At 37.5% G+C, this 13,944-nt stretch overlaps 1 protein-coding gene and 1 pseudogene across 1 annotated transcript; one reads left to right on the top strand and one right to left on the bottom strand.

Annotated features, from left to right (window-relative positions):
- Positions 1-5,715: 5,715 nt before the first annotated feature.
- Positions 5,716-7,681, top strand: LOC113293205 (pentatricopeptide repeat-containing protein ELI1, chloroplastic-like). Its single transcript, XM_026541918.1, has one exon. The coding sequence runs from the start codon at positions 5,720-5,722 to the stop codon at positions 7,598-7,600; it is 1,881 nt and encodes a 626-aa protein (XP_026397703.1). The 5' UTR covers positions 5,716-5,719; the 3' UTR covers positions 7,601-7,681.
- LOC113293216 lies at positions 7,660-12,988 on the bottom strand (annotated as a pseudogene).
- Positions 12,989-13,944: the final 956 nt, after the last annotated feature.

The following is a 13,944-nucleotide window of genomic DNA, read 5'->3' as shown; positions in this document are numbered from 1 at the left end:
GTGTCAGGATGAGATTCTTCAAGATGTTTCCGTAAAATTCTCAGATGCTGACAATTCTCATCTGAATACTCCTTTAACTGTTGAGGTGATAAAAAAATTGTTATTTTCCAAATGGGGGAAAAGGCCCCTGGCCCTGATGGTTTCACTGGTCTGTTTTACCAAAAGCATTGGGATATTGTTGGTGAAGCTGTCATTGATATGACCCATATCTGCTTTAGAACTGGGAATATAGATAAAGTTTTTAATCACACCAACATTGCTCTTATTCCTAAAGTTCCCCATGCTGAGTTGGTTTCTCAATTTAGACCTATAGGGCTTTGTAACTTTATTTATAAGATCCTCTCTAAAACTCTGGCTAACAGATTGAAACCTTTTATGAAGGCATTGCTGCCATAAAACTTGACATGTCTAAAGTTTATGATAAGATGGAATGGTCTTTTTTTGAGAAAGTTTTAATTAAGATGGGTCTTTCTGACCACTGATTCAATCTCATACTTCAATATGTTTCCTCGGTCTCCTATTTTATTCTTCTTAATGGTAGCCCTACATGGCTCATAAAACCTGAGGGAGGCCTAAGACAAGGAGACCCCCTGTCCCCTTACCTCTATATTATTTGGTCTGAGGCTCTATCTTCTTATATTGATGTTTTCTCTATGAAAGGTTTGGTTGAAGGCATAAAAGTGTGTTAAGATGCTCTGCAATGACACATCTTTTATTTGTTGATGATTCCTTACTATTTTCTAACATGGGTGTATTGGATCAGGATTTATCTAGATAAAATTAGATATTAGTTATACCCGAATCTGGTGGATTTATAATTTTTTTTTAAAGAATCTTTAAGATTCTTATAGATATATGATTATGGATTGTCTTAGGAGTAGTTGGATTTTAAAAAAATGAAGTATATTACAAATTAGTAATATATTTGAAAAAACCAAGGTCATCATGATTCCCTTAAGAAAAAAAAAAGTTGAGGTGGTGGTGGTGGGCGGTGGTGGTTGCCTGGTTGGTATGTGTGGTGTGGTGGTGGCGGTGATGGTTGGTGGTGGCGGTGAGCGGTGGTCGGCGTGGGCGGTGGTGGTTGGTGTGTAGCGTTGATAGTCGTGACAGTGACGGTGATGGTTGGTGGTGGCGGTGGTGTTCGATGGTGTTGGTTGTGCTGGTGTTGGTTGGTGGTGTGTGGTGTTGGTGGTGGAAAAACATAGCATGTTGTGATAAAAAAAAATTCCATAAGAATCCGTGAAACTCTTGTGGTTTTGGTTAAGAAAGATATGAGATAATAAATACATATTTTTCCTACAAATATCCATAAGAATCCATATATATCATGTCCCTTAATTATCCTAAGAAATCCTAAACCAATTGAATACCTAGGATATTTGTGGAACCTAAAACAATCCTAATTGAATACCATGGATATTTAATGATTATTTATATATCCTAATTGAATACCTAGGAGTTTTAAGATTGTTAAATATCCATGTAAATCCTAATCCAATACACCCCTAAAACTACTTCCAGGAATTTCCAGACTATCAAAGAGTACCTTCGGAAGTACTGCTTGTCCTCTGGCCCAGAAATCAATTTTGATAGTGGTAATTGAATATTTGTCCCTACTTTTGATGGCCTATACAAATATCCTTATCACACAATAAATATGTCCCTCTCCATTTATAAGCCCATTAGGGGTCCATCAACGTTTTTCTTTCTTCCTTATTTACCCTCCCCACCTAAGAAATCGTTTATATACTCTCCTCCTTTGTTTCTATCGGAAACATAAATCACTCCCACCACCACCTCGATCCCCTCCACCACAACCAACACCACAACCTCTGTTACCTCCGGCACTCTATCAACAGATCTATTGTGATTTATATGTTCGTTTCTCTACCATTTTTGTTGCCGTAGTTGATGACGATGATGGTGGTGGAGGAGCATATCAGATCTATGTTAACCAATTCATCTAAATAATTTTTCTTACTAGATTCGTAATCTTTTGTTCCATTAATCGATGATTGTTGGTCGTGCTGGTGGTTGTGACGGAGTAGGATATCAACTCTCCTCCTTATCGGTGATAATGGTAGTGGTGGTAGTGGCGGTGGTGGAGGAAAGATGTAGTAATCTATTTTTGATGTCTGTTACCGATTCAATGGGTTTTGTTTCTTAATTAGAAGTTCTTCTTCTCAATAACAATCTCAATTAAATGTTATAAACTACAACAATTAGTTTTGATAGATTAGGATCGAAAGATAATTTATTCTATATATCTTATATTTATGTTTGAAAATATGGATTTATAGTTGAAGATTGTTGATTTTAATGTATAACTTTTTGATTTTCTGGTGGTGGTGGAGGCCGCAGGTGTTATTGTTGATGGATGTTGCAGCAACGGTATTTTCATTTTTAAGGTGGATGTTGTAGCAAAGGTGGGGGTGGTGGTTGTATTTTGGGGAGGTGGTGGCGGCGGCTTTTTGTTGCCGTTTGTTGAAAAGCAGATGAATGTTGGTGTTGAGTTGATGCTGGCTGGTGGAAGTGTTGGTATGAGTTGTTGTTACAGAGATTGAAGCATGTTGCTGAATGAAATATGATGGTTATCTGGGTTGAAACAGGCAGTGATATAGCAGCTGCAGGTGATGATAAATTGTTGTTGTTTATATGTTTTTACGAGAACAATTTTTGTTGTTGACCCAATTTTTTATGGGATCAACAACCGTTGTTGATCTATTTATGGGATCAACTCCTGTTGTTGATCCAATTTTTTAATGGATCAACTACTGTTGTTGATCCTTTCAACAACATTTTCTTGGATTAGTATAATCATTCTTGTAGTTTAAATCATGTAAATTTCTTCCAATGTTGAACTTGTGGTACAATGGTAGCATGACTGATTCTATGTCAGATGATGCGTGTTCGACTCACGCCAAGTTCACTCCATTTACATGGATCATCTTTCATTGTTGATCTAATTTTAGTGGATCAACAATGGTAGTTGATCCACTAAATTGGATAAACTTCTACCGTTGATCCCTTTTTTTTTTATCAACTACCATTGTTGATCCCCAAAATTGGATCAACTTCTATTGTTGGTTCTATTTTTATTTAGATCAACTACTGTTGTTGATACAAAAATATTTGAACCAGTGTTGGTGGCGGCTGCGGCGGTGGCAGTGGCGGCGGCGGATTAGTGGTGGTGGCGACGACGAACTAGTGGTGGTGGAGGACTGGTGGTGTAATGGTGGTGGTGAAGGAGTGGTGGTAGAATATTAGTGGTGGTGGCGGTTGGTAGGTGGTGGTGGAATGGTAGTTGAATGTTGGTGGTGGTGGTGCTAGCTAGTGGTGGTGGTGAAGTGGTAGAGGAAGAAATTTGTTGCATTTTGAAATAAAGAAAAATATTACATGGGTGAGGGTATTAAGGGAATCTAATTTTAAATAGATAAAGTTATTAAAAAGTAGGGACAAATTTATTGTTGTATAAGGATATATTTATTGGGTGTCAAAAGTAAGGACATATAAATAATGTACCCATTTTGATAAGTCTTAAATTCTATTTAGTAAAAAAATTCCTGAATCAGAAACATCTTTATGATATTTTGGACATAAAAAAATAGGGACTTAGGAGAAAAATACCTAGGCACCCATATTGTATTTCAATCCTCTAAAATCCAAACCCATATGGGAATTCTCCAAGCCATTGATGCCGGAATCTCTATTTGGCTTCATAGGATTCTGTCTCAGGCTGATATAACTACTCTTATTAAGCATATTGGGCAGGCTATCCCCCTTTACCAAATGGGGGCTTTCCTAATCCCTAAATATCTGTGCAGAAAAATGGATTCCCATCTCTGCAAGTTATGGTGGGGAGAAACTCTTGACCTAAAAGATAGGAAACTACATCTGTTGGGTTGGGATATTCTTTACCATCCTAAATCTTAAGGTGGTCTTGGATTTGGGAAAGCTGAGTTAAATAATCTGGCCATGCTAGCTAGAAATGCCTGGAGAAAATTATTGAGAATCCAAACTACATGTTAGTTAATATTCTTAAAGCTAAATACTTTCCTAGGACTGATTTCTTAAATGTTAAATGTTCTGATAAATATTCTTGGACTTGGAAGTGTTTGCATGCTATAAAAGAGTTAATCAAACCTTTTATTTCTTGGATTATTGGATATGATCAGTTTATTGACCCTTGGTGTGATAAATGGATTCCATCTTTGGGATATGCCACACCTAATCCTCTTGTTCCACCTGACCCAAATATTAAAGTCTCTTACTTTATTAATTATGTCACTAGATCTTGGGATGTTAATAGACTAAACACCCACTTTGACGATGCTTCTGTTAAGAAGATTATCATTATTCCCTTAAGCCAGCTATGCACTCCTGATAGGAGGGCTTGAGAACTTTCAAAGAATAGAAGATTTGCCTCTAAATCTGCTTACTTGGGACTTAGAGGACTTAGGACCTCCCCATGTAGTACTCTGTGGAAGTGCATTTAGAAAATTAGAGTTCCTTACAGAATTCAAGCTTTTACCTGGAAAGCTGCTAGAATTGCCCTACCAGCTAGGACTGTTTTGAATACTAGAATGCTTATGCATACTGTTGATTGTTCTAGATGTAATGACCCTCATGAATCTGTTATGCATGCTTTAGTCCTTTGTCCTTTTGCTAGTCGTGTCTGGTTTATTTCTTCTTTATGTGCTAATACTCAGGCCTTTAGTAATAACTCCAATCTGGATTGGATGATGTTCTGGCTGGTTGATGTTGTCTCTAAGCTTCTTGACGAAGCTCAATGTTTATTTGTCTTTATCCTTTGGTCTCTCTGGAGAAGTGGGAATTGTCTGGTTTTTCAAAATATTAAGGAAACTCATTAGGCTGTCTTGCATAGAGCTAGAGCCATGCTTTTAACTAGGAAGCATAATATGCATATCTCTCCCACTATATCTATTGCGTATTGTGACAACTGACAAATGGATTCCCCCTTCTATTAGCTGGATGAAATGCAATACTGATGGCGCCTATGATGATTTATCTGGGAACAATGGTGCAGGCTATGTGATGAGGGATTTGGCTAGCAAAGCCTCCTTTTGTGCATCTATAATTTTTGAAGTAAACTCTGCTGAAGAAGCTGAAGCCAGAGCTATTTGGGCAGTTTTGAAGAAAGCTATGGAGCAGAAGCTCACACATATCATCATTGAAAGTGATGCTAAGAATCTCATCGAACAGTTTTCAGCTGGCGACTTTGATGCCGATTATTCTAGAACTGATACTATTTTTAAGGATGTTCAACTTTTCTCTTCTAGTTTAGTTGCTTGTTTGTTTACTTTTCAACCTCGTTATTGTAATTCAGTTGCCCATGAGCTTGCTCAATGGGCTAAAACTCACAAGTCCTCTATGTACTGGTTTGTTCCTCTAGTTTGGCTCTTGCCATCTGTTGAGGGGGATCATTAGCCTTTTTGAAGGCCGTTGCTTAAAAAAAAAAAAAGAATGCGTCAAGTGAAAAAGTAACCATGAATATCAAAGATTTCCAATCTTTTTATGAAATTGCACATTTGCGTGAGGTTTCATTTTACAAAAAGTAAAATAAAAAATTTAGTCATAAAAGGAACTCCCTCCTTTCGGTCCTCTGGTCGGTCGGCCCAATAAAAATGACACCTTGGAAGAAAAAGTTAGTTGGAGATAGTTGAGTTTAAATTCTGTTAAATCGAACTACAAAACCACCATGTCTACACCTGTCCCTTTTCCGGCTATCGCCACCACCTCAACACCTCTCCGATCTTCCCATCATCATCATTTTTTACAACCCGACCGAGCCACATTCCTCATCGAAAAATCGAAATCCATCCACCAAGTCCTTCAAATTCACGCCGCTCTTCTCCGTAACGGATTAGAGCGTCATCCAATCTTAAATTTCAAGCTCCAACGCTCTTACTCATCTCTAGGAAAACTCAATTATTCTGTTTCTCTTTTCAATCTTACTGATAACCCTAATGTCTTCTACTGGACCTCAATCATCCAGTCTCATACACTCCATGGCCTCCATCAGCAAGCGCTTCTTCTCTTCAGCCGAATGCTCGAAAATGAGGTCGACCCGAATCCATTTACATTCTCCTCCATCTTAAAATCATGTCCTCTTAAACCAGGTAAAGCACTTCATTCCCAAGCCATAAAGTTTGGACTGGATTCTGATGTGTATGTCAGAACTGCTCTATTGGATGTTTATGCGCGCGGTGGGGATATAATATCTGCTAGTCAGTTGTTTGATACTATGCCTGAGAAGAGTTTAGTCTCTTTAACGGCTATGATCACTTGCTATGTGAAACATGGAAAAGTTGGTGGAGCTCGTAAACTGTTTGAAGGGATGGAAGAGAGGGATGTTGTTTGTTGGAATGTAATGATCGATGGGTATACTCAAAATGGTGATCCTAATGAAGCTTTGGCTTTGTTTAGGCGAATGTTGTGGGCAAAATGTAAGCCTAATGAAGTCACTGTGTTGTCTGTATTATCTGCTTGCGGGCAGCTTGGTGCATTGGAATCGGGTAGATGGATGCATTCTTACGTTGATAGTATGGGGATTCGGCTCAACGCTCATGTTGGAACTGCATTGATCGACATGTACTGTAAATGTGGAAGTGTGGAGGATGCTCGTGTGGTATTTGATATGATTACGAATAAAGATGTCATAGCTTGGAATGCTATGATTGTGGGGTACGCAGTCCACGGATTCAGCCGGGAAGCATTAGAGTTATTTTCGCAAATGCGTGAATTGGGATTTCACCTATCTGATATAACTTACATAGGTCTTTTGCATGCTTGTAGTCACGCCGGATTACTTGCTGAGGGGCGAGCTTTTTTCCAATCAATGAAAGTGGAACATGGAATTGAACCCAAGATTGAGCATTATGGCTGTATGGTTGATCTTCTAGGTCGGGCAGGGCTTTTGGATGAAGCATATGAGCTTGTTAAAGGTATGCAAATTGATCCAGATCCTGTTCTTTGGGGAACGCTACTTGGTGCTTGTAAGCTCCATGGGAACATCACTCTTGGAGAACATATTGCCCAATCCCTCGTCGATAGAGGTCTAGCAAACTCGGGAACATACATTCTCCTTTCAAATATGTATGCTGCGGCAGGAAATTGGGATGGAGTTGCAAGGATGAGAACATTGATGAAGGACAGCAAAGTTCAGAAGGAACCAGGGTGCAGCTCAATTGAAGTGAATAACAAGGTTCATGAATTTCTTGCCGGGGACGTAAAACATCCAAAGAGTAAAGAAATTTACAATATGTTGCAGGAGTTGAATTTACGATTAAAAGCTCATGGATATATTCCACAAACAGACATAGTACTATATGATGTAGGAGAGGCAGAAAGAGAGAGAGTTCTTAGTGTGCATAGTGAGAAGCTTGCCATTGCATTTGGTCTCATCAGTACTCAACCTGGAACTCCAATTAAAATTGTGAAAAACCTCAGAGTTTGTTCAGACTGCCATACTGTGACCAAACTTATTTCAAAGATCACGAATCGTAAGATTGTTGTTAGGGACCGCAATCGGTTTCACCATTTTGTTGATGGATCATGCTCTTGTGGGGATTATTGGTGAAGTGTGTAATTCTTCCCGAACTAGGGTTCCATTTGAATCACAATTTGTGCAGAACATTGCAGTAAACTGTAATTTTGGTATTTGAACTTTTTGATTGTTTTTTTACAAACTCTTTAGTTATTATTAATACTATTAAAACCTGTACAGACATTTGCCTATATTTCTTTTTGGAAGGAAGCACTGGTTCTTGAGTTGTTCAGACGTTTCAAAGCAGCGAAGTTTCTTGCTACATTCTCACATCGATGACACACACGCTGTTTTCAAAACATGCAACAATCTTGGTACCTTCCTTATTCCAGGAGACTTCAAATATGCTACCCCTCCCTTCGTATGTTTTCACAATTCTCCCTTCCTTCACTGACCAGATGTTGACGTTACCCAAAGTTCCGCTTGCCAAAAACTCTCCATTTGGGCTGAATGAAACACAGTAAACAGGACCCCTGAACATGATTACAGCAACAAGTAAGCCATAAATATACACAAAAAACAAAGAGCATAGTTGGCAAAGTTTATCAAAAAGAAAAGGATCAGAATCATCTCCAGCTACGGCAGTGACCACTATTACCAAAATCATGGTCTCAAAGAGATAGATATTTTGCTGGTTCATACATGTCATTTAAGCTTCTGAGAAGGGTTCCAGCTTCTACATCCCATAGTTTTATTGTTCTGTCATACGATGCACTGTCAACATGAACTATTTCAGTGAAACTATGACGGTAAAAAAGTTTTATCTTCTACTAAAAGAATCTAGAAGCAGCAATGGTTCTTTTGCAACAGTCTGGAGAATTTGAGTTTAACACTCATCAGATGTTATGAGCGGGATAATGAGTTTGTCCACCTCAAACATGCTTGATTTACTTTTAAAAAGAGATGCCTAGCAAAATGCCTAATCCTACAGTTGAATGGGAAAAAAACAACTGATGTTGCTGCTTTTACCTTGCTAGTATAGGAGACTGGTTAGGGTTGCTTGTTCCAGGACCAGTAGGGCACCATTTAACAGCATATACCTCCTGCAAACCCCAAGTGTATGCTTGTGAGACACTTGTGAGGAAATGATACCAATAATACTGACACATAATAATGAATTAGTAACCATGGCAGAAAAATGATTAGGCAGGACCTTGATATGCTTCTTTAAGTCATGGACGTACTCATCTTGATTTATACTCCAAATCTGCATTGGAAAAATTAAATAGATTACGGATCGTGAAACTCCATAACTAGAAAAGGCTAAGAAATGTGAGAACATATTTATACTATAAACACTGATCAAAGAAATAAGGAAAACAGGGCTGTATGAAATCCAATAAGGAGCTAAATCCTGAATGTCAATTAAATATCCAAGCAAAAGATATCTATGTCCTGCTTCTACTAAGAGATTAAATACATAATATCGGGACAAATATTTGCAGAAATTACCTTTACCGTGCCATCGTCAGAGCAAGAGGCCAACAGAGAACCAGATGCATCCCATTTTACAGAATTGACCTCTCCCTGAAATAGAACAGAGGGAGAATTAGATCAATACTAATATTAAACAAATGCAACCAACAAACTTTTCAGATAAGAGAATAACCTCAAATCCTGGCATTATCTTTATACTAATATTATTATCAGGATATACTCACTAATTACTTTCAAATTCCAACATTGTTGAAACTGAAAGAAACTCATTAAAGATTGCTTACTCCAACATATAGCCTATAAAAAACAGCAAAGGAGCTGCATGATACAGCAGCATAGTAGGATGTATATTTCGAACACATTAGGTAAATCCTATGGGATAACTAAGAGGACGAGAATCCATCATTATTTATAATGCTTGCCTAACTAAAAAGAGGAGCCAACTCTTCAACCTCAAGTAAAGCTCCTGATTCTCGAAGGTCATCCAACTTATAGATTCCTTACATGATGATGAAAAGGATTACCAAAATACAAACTTCCTCGCTTCTAGGAAAGGTAAAATAAATGATATTATTTTTTTTCTTAAACAAAAAGGCCTGGTATTGTGTTTCAAGAGAATATGATTTGAATGGAGTAGCATCCAACAAATGCCACGAAAGCTATGATGAGTTCGGATAGATCATCTACTTACTATCAGCACCCTAAATAGAAGGCTACTCATTGTCCATGTAAGCACATATTGGCAACAAGATAAAACAATAGACGCTCAGCAGCTCATTAATGATGCTTCACAGGGATCTGAACAGAGATATACTCACAGGAACTACTTATGGTAAGATTAACTTACTATGTAGCTTAACCAATCCCTTTGTAACTGTGTGATTCTTACACTTGGTGAACCTAGCAGGTCACTTTCTCCATACAAGTCACAACCTTACTAAAAGCATACAACCAACTAGTATCTTGCCAATTTTTTCAAGTCGTTGCGAGTCAACTCCAGTGCACAATAAAAGTCAAGGAGCCTTGATAGAGCAGAAATACTCATTACCGATACAAAATAGATGCGGTTTAAAATGAACAGTAAAGAATAAATTAGTTGAGCAGTAACAAACCTTATGCCCCAAAAAGGTTTTAACAGGATGATTCTCTCCAACCTTGCAAACGTTTATTTTGGTGTCAGCTGAGCTCGTTGCAAATGTGTCGCAATCCCGCCAATCAACATCCATGACTCGATCTGCAATGACAGATACAGACGTTAATCTAGACATGGCCAGTGGACAGTGAGAAGAACAGATAAAATTTGAACATTAATATTTAAGGGACTAACCAGAGTGAAATTCAAATTTTTGAGTCCGTCTCAAGGTATTCATTCGCCACCGCCACACAATAGCAGTTCCATCGAAACTTCCAGTAAGAAGATTATTACCCTCTTTGTTCCATTTTATACAGAGGATTGGCCCTCTATGATTGCTCAAGGTGGCCCTTAGCTCTCCTGATTAGAATAAAAAGATAGCAAAATTAAACATCTAAAATGAACAAAATCTAGCCAGTTCTTTGAAGTCATAAATCAACACAATGTCAGTATATGACTTTGTAAAAGCAATACGATGCAGTATAGTTCAGTGGTTTTATCCATTGATCATTTAGGTGATCTTTTTAGAATTTTTCCCCTGAAAACTTCTTAATAAGCAATTTGAATGCAAAGCAGGTGTAAAAGTCAAGTAACCTAGAATTCGACTTAGACTCCACTATACCAGGAAATCACAATACCCACATGGAAAGGGTAAGCTCAACTCTTCCAAATGCAAGCACTGAATCACTAACAACCTATAATCACTATCTGGAATCCGGTGAAGTACAAGATAAAAAATTTAAAGCAATGAGCTCAGTGCTGCTACATGGTTGCCTATTAATATTATAGAAAATGCAATTGGAATTAAACAAAAATTAATTTCGTCAAAACAGTGTACCATCTCTACTCCATATCCTTGCTTTTGCATCTACTGAAGCTGTCGCAAGTAATGTCCCCTCTCCCTGAATGTCAAAGTTTAACAGTAAATATATCAAACCCGTCAACAATAACATACATATGCGGAAGTGGAACAGTACTTAACATCAAGTTGGGATAATTCTGCAACAACCAAAATTATGACACTCACATTCCAGTCAAGCGCTGTAACATCCTGGGTGGTCTGGTTCATGTCACCCTTACAATGTTCCAGCATTATTTCATTTTGACGCCCATTCTGCATCTTAGAGCCACAAGGACCATCCAAAATTGTCCAAATCCTTGCTGTGGAATCTTTCGACCTGAACAAATGGAGAATGTCTAATGAAGGACATTTAAGCACATGTATCGAATAATCACTATGTATACCTGATCCATCTGTCACTATGCATACACAATTTTACTAAGTTATGATCAAATGTATATGTTCTGACAGAGTGTCGTGTACCTACACTGATGCGAGAAGTGAACCAACTGGATCCCACGCACAAGCAAAAACCTGAAGGGGTAAATATAAGATAAGTAGAATAGAAAGAAATAATAAAATTACTACTAAAAGACAAAATGTGTCCAAAACAAACCTCAGAAGAATGTCCTTCAAAGACAGTTACATCAGAACTAGGAATCTTACTGGCCAAACATGGTACACGCGTGGATAGTTCCACTTTACTAGCTTCTTGGTCTTTCCACTTTACTAGCTTCTTTTTCTTAGGTTTCCTCTCCTTATCCTTTTCAGGCCTTCCGCCAATTCCTTGTTTTACCTTCTCGTTTCCTCGTTGGTGTTCCAGTTGTTGCTCTTGATCAAATACCATAGATTTCCCTCCATTCTTCTCTCTCTGCCTCTGAATTTTGGCTTTCTTTTCTTTTACAATTTGCATCAGCTCAGGCACTCCCTTGGTTATAAGATTCAGAGGTTATATAAATGAAAAATCGTCATCAACACTTGAATCACACTCCTGAAAAGCAAGCAACCATCAGCATCCAGAAGATAAAAAAACAAACTTATAAATCTTTGAAGTAACAATAGAAAGCATATTTTATCAAATACAAAAATCAATTCATGCACATACCTCCATTGCATTCACTTCCAACTCCACATATTGAAGTCTTTCTGCACAATTTTCACAAGTGAACCTGGTGGAATTAAATTTCCATCAATAGGACTCTTGTTCAACCCTGCCTCGTATCCCAATGCAAATGCTGTGTGTGTGAAACCTGAAAGAGGGTAGTACAAAGATCCCTAAGACAAATATTTTCATAATACAAGATAATTCAACAACAAACTTCTTCACAAGCTTTTCAAACGAAAGAATTAGCAAATCAAAGCAATATCTTTAGCAGTTCTTTAAGGTCTTTAAACTTAAAGCAGCAAAATTAACGAAACTTTTGGAGAAAAGGTCAGAACTTATTCAAGATTTCGACCAAATTCAACTAAATCCCTTCCCATTCTAAACCCAGCAACCTATCAATTCCAAAATTTGCAGTTCACTGTCAAGAACCAAACCAAGAACTACTCAAAATATTTCAACCTAACATATCAAAATTAGTGAAACTTGTGAAGAATGGTCAAAATTCATCTCAATTCAGATTCAAGAATTCCACCAAATTTAACTAAATTTCTTCCCATTTTAATCCTAGAACCCTAACAATTCCAAAACTTGCAGTTGATCTTCAAGAATCAAGCAAGAACTACTCCAATATCTTTAACTTAATCATTACTAAACCATTCAAAACCCTAAAACACAACAAAAAAGTAAAAACCCTAACTACGAACAAAACATACCTGATTCAGTGAGATAACGAAAGACGAGAGCATTCAACTCTGCTGAATTAAGAGGATACATTGTAGCAAAAGCCTGTTCGAGTTGATTTCTTGGGAAGACAAAGAGAGTAGGAAGAAGAAGGATCATGAGCAAAATTGAGATTTTGGAAACAGTAAAAAAAAGGTTTTTATAGATTTTGGAGTCTGTCTAACTGATATACCGATATTGTCGTTAGAAAGGAATTTTACGAGATTTCTTTAATAAATTGGGGAAATTTATGACGGTAATGTTAAGGTGTATCAGATGTTGATTATTTTGTATATGGTTGTAGGTGAGACGATGGCGCGTGGGGTGGATGCTGTGAGATTGGGGCCACAAGGTGATGCTATTCAATGGATCGGGATGATGTATTCTCAAGGTTGGTGAGGGATGCCTGCTCTCCCGCCAGGATAATTTTTTGAAAATCATTTTTTTACCCTTGAAGCATGAACTTTATTAAACTGCTAAAAAGTTGTTGTATGAGGATATATGATACTGAAGATTCATCAACTATAATTAGACTGATAGCCACGAATCTACATTAACATGAAAAAGGAGATGAATGTAAACAACAATATTTGAATTGGAGTTACGTCGCAAGCAGATGTTGGAGTCGAAAATTTAAAGGCTTTCGGTAAAAAAAGTTGTACTTTTGATGGGCACGACAGTGTCTGTAGGAATTTAGTTGGAGATGGGTTCGATGCAATTGATTAAAGGTGCTAGTTAAACATTTGCTTCCATATGTTGAGATGTATCGCCTGAGCAAAATCTGTCCATCTATTATTTTTTCCGGCTTGATCCGTAACTTCTAAACGAGTTCACAAACACACAACTAAAAAAGAGAATAGAGGAAATACATAATATGGAAAATAAATGTACATAATTGAAAAAGACTCTAGAAAGTAAATGCAAACTAATACAAGTAACACTCCTAAGCTAGTACAGACTAATGGACAACTATATATCTATTACAAGATTGCATGAAAATTAAAGTTGTAGCAAGAGAAACAAAGGTGGGTACCGGTCCTTTAAAAACGTAATTAGTTTCGCCAGATGATGTTGTGACATGATTGATTAAAAAAAAACGGGATGTCTTTATTGGTAAATGTGTACAGTCGATGAGATTTTCA

The sequence above is a fragment of the Papaver somniferum genome, chromosome 1, assembly GCF_003573695.1.
Source record: "Papaver somniferum cultivar HN1 chromosome 1, ASM357369v1, whole genome shotgun sequence".
Taxonomy (NCBI): Eukaryota; Viridiplantae; Streptophyta; class Magnoliopsida; order Ranunculales; family Papaveraceae; genus Papaver; species Papaver somniferum.
The sequence above is the reverse complement of the archived record's forward strand: the minus strand, read 5'-3'. Positions and strand labels throughout refer to the sequence as shown.

Bases quoted from the DNA above. Each gene is read 5' to 3' on its own strand.
- LOC113293205 (XM_026541918.1), top strand. From the start codon at position 5,720: ATGTCTACACCTGTCCCTTTTCCGGCTATCGCCACCACCTCAACACCT.